This window comes from Melopsittacus undulatus, chromosome 10 (genome assembly GCF_012275295.1).
Source record: "Melopsittacus undulatus isolate bMelUnd1 chromosome 10, bMelUnd1.mat.Z, whole genome shotgun sequence".
In the NCBI taxonomy this organism is placed as follows: domain Eukaryota; kingdom Metazoa; phylum Chordata; class Aves; order Psittaciformes; family Psittaculidae; genus Melopsittacus; species Melopsittacus undulatus.
Window position 1 is genome coordinate 12067113 of NC_047536.1, and position 6753 is coordinate 12073865.

Genomic DNA, 6753 nt, shown 5'->3' on the forward strand with positions numbered 1-6753 from the left:
CACACCTTCTCAGTCTGTGCTGCTGGCTGCTGCAGCTCAGGCTGGTAAGTGTCCATGCGGGGCTGAGGGAAGCCTTTGACAAGCTTCTGCCACTGAAACGTCTCAGGCCAGAGCCCTGGAGCCGGGCTGAGGTGCTCTCCTCACTGGAGAAGGTTGGCAGTGCAAGTGATGGGCAGCTGTAAGGCCCCTCCTGCAGCCCTGTCCCTTTTCACAGGAACAGGGGTGGGTGATGTCTGCCTGCCATGGGTTCCCGTGGGGCCAGGGAGGGCTGTGCTTGCCTGGCAGTGCAAAGGAAAGGGCTGGCTCTGGGGACAGTCCTTGGGTGGAGAGGCCTCTTCCTCCCTGGGGGCAAAGGCTGTTCTCCCAAGCAGACCTGACAAACTGCCAGAAAAGGTTTTTCTCACTTACACTGGGATGCTTTTTCCTCTTTGTGTTAGTGAAAATTATGGTTTGGTATGGAAGGGCATCTTTTGGCTTGGCCCAAAGCCACCCTGCTCCCTGGGAGCTGAGCTGTTGACTCCTCCTGTGTGCTGGCTGCTCTGTGTCCCACATAGCATGGTAGCAGAGCTGTCTTTGTCCCCATGGCCCCAGGTGTTGGGAGTTTCATGAGTTGGGTGGAAGTCTTCAGGCTGGGGACCTCTAGAAATGAGGGTGCAGTGTAAAATGGAACTGAACTGTGTGCTGCCCATGCCCAGAGGAGATTCACATCCCTTGTGCCTCTGCTGTTGTCTGATGGCAAAACGACTGATGATGCTTTTTTTACCTCCACTCTCAGTGGTGACCTGCAGGTTTCGGGAAGTGCCCACTGTACGTTCAGCACTGCACAGAAAGCAATTGGAAAAGACAACTTCACAGCAATCCCAGAAGGGACCAATGGCATAGAGGAACGAATGTCTGTCATCTGGGACAAGGCAGTGGTAAGAGTCATGCTTGGAGAGCGGGCAGGGTTGATGGGCACCTTGACAGCCATGCTCTTGCCCTGCAGAGCTGGGCACCCAGCTGCCTGTCTCCAATCTGGCTTTGAGAGTCCCAGCAAGCCAGAGCAGGAGAGGCAGCTCTCATGGGTTCAGGAGCTGTGACTGTGTGACTCTGTGTGGCTGCGCCCAGCCAGCCAGTGGCTTCTGTGTGAGTGTGATGCTTCCCAGGGCCTTACCTTCCCTTTCCCCAGAAGAGTGCTTAGTTCTCTTGTGTCTGAGCAGGCCACAGGGAAGATGGATGAAAACCAGTTTGTGGCTGTGACGAGCACTAATGCTGCAAAAATCTTCAACCTGTACCCACGGAAAGGGAGAATAGCAGTGGGCTCAGACAGCGACCTGGTTATATGGGATCCTGATGCAGTGAAGATTGTCACAGCAAAAACCCATCAATCTGTGAGTCCTCTGCTTGTCTGTGGGAATGCATGGGGTCTGAGCAGCACTGTATAAAGGCTGCCTGGCTGCTAGGAGCTTGGTGCTGCCCTGCGTGCTGGGGTTGAGGATGAGGGGCTGAGTCCAGGCTGTGACTGTGGGGTAGGATGCCTGTGAGCCCTGGGCTCTGCACACAGGGCTTTTCTCACCCTGCTGTGTTGCTCTTCTCCTGAGTCTGGCCATGCAGGTTGGCCTGCATGGCCCACACACATTTCCTCTGGGTTCCTCTTCCAGGTAGAACTTTATCCTGGCTTTGCCAGTGTGCTTTGTTCATGCCTCAGCTCAAGCCTATGTCCTGCCCTTCTCAGTTGTTGAGTCCTTGCTCACACTGAGCTCTGAAGCAGGAGGTCCTGGTTCATGCTGGGAGCTGTGGTGGGTTCTTAGTGTGATGGACTAGTGAACTAAAGGAGGCTTCTGTGGCAGGCAAGGCTGTTAGAGCTGTCCTCTCCCTGCACTGGTGACTTCAGCAATGAGGTGTGGGCACTAAACTGCTCTGAGTGAGCAGGCAGTGCTTGTGTCCCTCCTGACCACCATCTTCTGGTTGCTGCAGGCGGCTGAATACAACATCTTTGAAGGGATGGAGCTACGTGGGGCCCCTCTGGTTGTCATATGCCAGGGGAAGATCATGCTGGAGGATGGCAACCTGCATGTGACTCAGGGGACTGGACGCTTCCTGCCCTGCAGCCCTTTCCCTGACTATGTCTACAAGCGCATTAAAGCCAGAAGGAAGGTGAGGAGACAGGGATGCCAGGAGATAGAAATGGGACTCCATTAGCAGAAATTGGCATTTGCCATAATAACAGATTGGTTCTCCTCTGCTGTTCTCACTGGACCCTGGAAACAGTGCTACAAACTGTATATCTGTGTATCTGCAAACTGTTCAGGTATATCCTGAACCTATGGTTGGTATAGCTAATGCTTGGGTAGACAGCTTTGACCTTAGTGCTGGTGGAGGGCTCCCACTGGAGGCTCATCTGGGTTGAAAGTGTGCAATACCTGTCCATGTTGCTGTCCTGCTGCCTCAGGAGTCTGGAGGGAAGTGCTGAGTTAAAACCAGAGACTGGGAAAATGGCCTGCACCTTCCCCATGCACACAGCATAAATCCATGCTGAGGGATCGCCTCTTGCACCAGGATCTGCACACCTTGCAGGGGGGGAGTGAAGGGAGGCTGTCACATAGGAGGTGGGTGTTGGGGCTGCAGAGGGCCGCAGAGCTGCAGGAAGGTCTTGGGCATGTGGAACAGAGGGGCGCAGGTCTGGCAGTGTGAACCTGGGAGGCCAGGGATCACTGGAGCATGGCACTGCTATGGCAGGATGCTCCCTGGGAGCAGAGAAGTGTCACTGCCTTCTTCTCTCTGGTGACAGATGGCGGAGATGCATGCTGTGCCCCGGGGCATGTATGATGGACCCGTGTTTGACCTGACCACCACCCCGAAGGGGGGCACCCCTGCAGGGTCAACCAGGGGGTCCCCCACGCGGCAGACCCCTCCTGTCAGGAACCTCCATCAGTCTGGATTCAGCCTGTCAGGTGAACATATGTGGCGGTGGGCTGGGAGAGTGCAGAGCCACTGGTCTGGGGCTGGAGGAGGTTGGGAGATGACCTGGGGCAAGCTGAGCACAAGAGTGGAGCTGTCCATAAGGACGTGGCTGGAGCTGACCCTCCACCCTGCTGCACCTTGCAGTAGAAGCAAGGCAGGCTGTGGCCATGGAGGTGCCAGCACAGCATCAGACCTTGCTCTTGCAGCATGGGTCTGTTTGCAGAGGTGTTTCCAGAGACCTGGGGTTGTTACTGGAGTTGGAGAGGAAGCAGGTTGCTGTAGACAGGCTTGGGAAGCACTTCGGTGAGACCCCAGGCTGCCTGACTGCTCAGTCCAGGGAAGAAAACACTCTTTTAACTTCGCTTCCTCCCTTCCCTTCGTGCTTTCTTGTCCTCTCCCAGGTACCCAGATTGATGAAGGCGTTCGCTCAGCGAGCAAGCGCATCGTGGCGCCCCCGGGAGGCCGCTCCAACATCACCTCCCTGAGTTAAATGTCCCTGCCGAGAAGGAAACGAAATCCCTGTTCAAGCCAAGGAAGAAAAATGGTACATTGGTGTTTAAGAAGGAAAGGCAAAAAAACCTGTTCTGAAGAATCAACAAGCCTCAAGCCTTATGTTTCACAAATGCTACTTCCTACCTAGCTTTAAAGATACCGCTTCGTTTTGTTTTATGCATAGCCTTAAAATTCTGTTGTTGTTGTTGTGGGTTTGGTCGAGTTGTGTTTTCACTCCTCTCTGTATGCATGCCGCTCAGACAGGTCGCTCGGGTCAGTGTGTTGTTAGTGTTGAACGCGTGTGGGGTGCTGTGGTGTGGACAGTGGGAACAGCACGGCATGGGTGAACCGGCCAGGCAGGGGCCGGCCTCAGGCACGGTGTGGGACGGGGAGGGCAGGTTCCCGGGAGCTGGTGGCTCTGTGTTGTGTTCGTGTCCTTCGTCTCCACCCAGTGCTTGTTGGCGTTTCACCACGAGGCCCGCGGGGGAGCCTGGGTCATCTCTAAGGGTGTCGCAGCGCCTCACAAAGGCGTTTACTACTTTGTACACTTTATTAAGAAAAAAATGTTCCTTCAAACAGCTCGTGGTGCTGGGTGACTTTTTCCTCCCTCAGGGTGCTGCAGCTGGGCAGGGGTGGCACGGAGCTGTGCCCGAGGCTGAGCTGGGCAGTGGGGCTGAGGAGGGGCTTTGGGCAGTGTCTGGGCTTTGACAGGCTGTCAGGCACACTCTGTGCTGCTCGCTGTGGCAGTGTTCATTTGCCTGCCCAGACAGAAGCAGTGTCCAACCCAGCAGGGTGAGGTGTTCCTAGCAGACTGTTCAGTTTGTCCAGGCATGGCGGTGGTGACCCCCGGTTACAGAGCCCGGCCTGCACAGCCCTGCCTGGGCATGGAGCTGGGGCTGGCTCAGATGCTGCTTTCTGTGGGCGCCTATGAGTGCCATGCTCCCTTTCTACCAAGTGGTGTTTATCAAACTGAGGGTCACAGCCTTCCTGAAGCTTGCAAAGCATGCACGAAAATCTGGATTGTTTCTGAAGTATTACAAAAAATGAAGAGTCAATTCAGGCTGTGCTAAATAAATACTCTCTTTTTTTTTCTTCCTAAAGTAGTTGACCTTGAAATACTTATTTTTACATGCCTGAGCTCAGACTGGACAAGTCATCCATGCAGCAGTCCTGAAGCGGCCATGCCAGAACAGTTTTCCAGGGGTGGGGAAAGTTGTTCATGCTTGCAAGTTCTGTGAAGTTCTGCTATCAAGCAATTAAAGATTTCTCCCAGTTGCTTGGTAGGGATTCAGCTGAGAATGCAGCTCTGTTTACAGAGGAAGAGAGAAAAGGGGAGATGGTTGTGGAAGCCTTTGGGGATTTTTAAAGATGTTCTTGCCATTTAAGTACTTGAGTTTTGGGGGTTTTTGTTGTCAGCCAGTGCAACAGGGTTTATGCTGCAGCAGACTTTTCCCCAGTGAGGAGCAGGGCTAGTTTCCTTGTCTGGGGCTCCAGATAACACATTTACAGTGCGTGAACCATCACCTGCTCCAGAGCAAGGCAGCGATAGCTGTGTGCTGAGCAGGGGACAGGTATGGCCATTGACACAGCCCCTTTGGACCGTGCCTGGCCCCAGACCCAGAGTTGGACTGGCCAAAGAACTGTGGATCAGTGGGGAGGCTGCCCTGGGAACAGCAAGAGGGGAGGCCCCTTTCAAAAGAGGGATGGCTGAGGAGGGGGAGAAAAGAAGCCACAGCAATTGGGGTGTACTATGACTTTGCTTTCCCATTGCAATGACTCCTTTTGAGGACTCCGATAACCACTTACTGGTGAACTAATTCCACCCCAGCTTTGCAGCTCTCCAGACAGAAGAGGGTCACACTTTGCTGGTCGTTTGTTTCCATGCTGGCAGTGCACAGCGATGCTGCTGCCTCTGCTCCCAGCCCTGCACACACAAACCTGCTGTTCTGCAGCTCTGCCAAGAGCCTGACCTGAACAGATGAAACCAGGCTGCAGCTGTGGATGAGGGTGGTGGTGCTGCAGTGCCTCAACCCGGGTGCCTGCAGGGCACTTGTTGGCTGCGCACAGCAAACAGGGACGTGCTGCATAGTGAGTGCTGCAGCCCTGAACCAGCACCCTCGTGATGGCAGCAAAGAAACTGCTGTAGTCATCTAAAACTGGGGGAGTTTGTATCTTCACTGTGCAGCGGTGAAGGTATGTACTGTCATGGCACCATTTCAGGAAGAGGATGCACGGCACTAGACCCCTTGACCCTGGGGAGGCACTTTCCTTCTGTGCCAGGATCCTCCCTGTACCCTGCCTGTTAAGGTAGGGTACCTACGAGACCTACAACCACATTCTGTGCCACTCACATCTCTGTTAGAGATTGCTGTGGGTGAGAGCAGTGCAGGATGTCCTGGGGGGCTGCAGCCATCAGGGGGGAGGCTCAGAGGCCAACACCAGAGCTCCCAGCACAGAGGGAGTGGGGCAGGGGATCCCCAGCATTGCCTCACCTCCAGTACACCCCACCACCACCACCACTGGAGGGACCACAAAGTGAAGACACTTAACTGGCGCTGATTTTTGGGCAGGAGCTACGGCTGAGCTGCTCGATGCTGTGTGCCATGGCAGAGGCAGAACAGACAGACAGGATGCTGTGGTCAGTTGCATGGATGGGTGATGCCCTGCCCTGGATGCAGGCATGCTTTCTGCCCTTTCTGCCTTGTTATGCAAGTGACCTCAGAAGTAACACTGGCTTCTGAGCCTTTCATATGCTGTTGGTTTTATTCAGTTTTTTTTTTTTAAGTTGGTCAGATTTAACCAGAAAGAGAGAAAAGCACATGGGAGGCAATGAACACCTTTGGGTAAATGGGAAGCAGATGGTTCTCCGTGCATTTGTTATCTTGCTGAAACCAGGAAAAATGGCAAATCAGAAGGTGAAACCTCAGGTCTGCCAAAGCATTTAAATAACAGCATCTTTCCCAGCATTACCGTAATAGAAATGCTTTGGCCGTTCTCAGTCCTGGCAATGACAGCACCAGGAGTACAGCTACTGCAAATAGTAGCTGCTTAAATCAAGCATGATTTAAATAGTAAAGAGAATAAAAATACCCATTCAAATTCACCTCTGGTGTTGGAACTCCATCAGATTCAGTGGGTTGCAGCAGTTTCATGTGGTGGTGAATGGGTTTTTCAGGCTGACCTGGAAAAACATCTGGATGCTGGTGATTTGCCAGTGCCTGGTTGTTGCCTCTTCATTTCCAGCCCTGCCTGCATGCTCTGACAGCTGGCACACCAGCCCTGATCTGCGAGGAACGAGCACAGGAACCAGCATAGAGA

General features: G+C 53.8%; 1 protein-coding gene across 2 annotated transcripts in view; it reads left to right on the top strand.

Moving 5' to 3' along the window:
* DPYSL3 (dihydropyrimidinase like 3) overlaps positions 1 to 4013 on the top strand; it is a 29037-nt gene extending 25024 nt beyond the window's left edge. Inside the window, exons 10-14 of one of the 2 annotated variants that reach the window (XM_034066665.1) lie at positions 776 to 917; positions 1200 to 1370; positions 1957 to 2136; positions 2771 to 2933; positions 3345 to 4013. In XM_034066665.1, coding sequence (XP_033922556.1) covers positions 776 to 917; positions 1200 to 1370; positions 1957 to 2136; positions 2771 to 2933; positions 3345 to 3433 — 745 coding nt within the window. In that variant the 3' untranslated portion in view covers positions 3434 to 4013. The remainder of the gene's footprint in view (positions 1 to 775; positions 918 to 1199; positions 1371 to 1956; positions 2137 to 2770; positions 2934 to 3344) is intronic. The other variant, XM_034066666.1, reaches the window with a different exon arrangement.
* The last annotated feature ends 2740 nt before the right edge of the window (positions 4014 to 6753 follow it).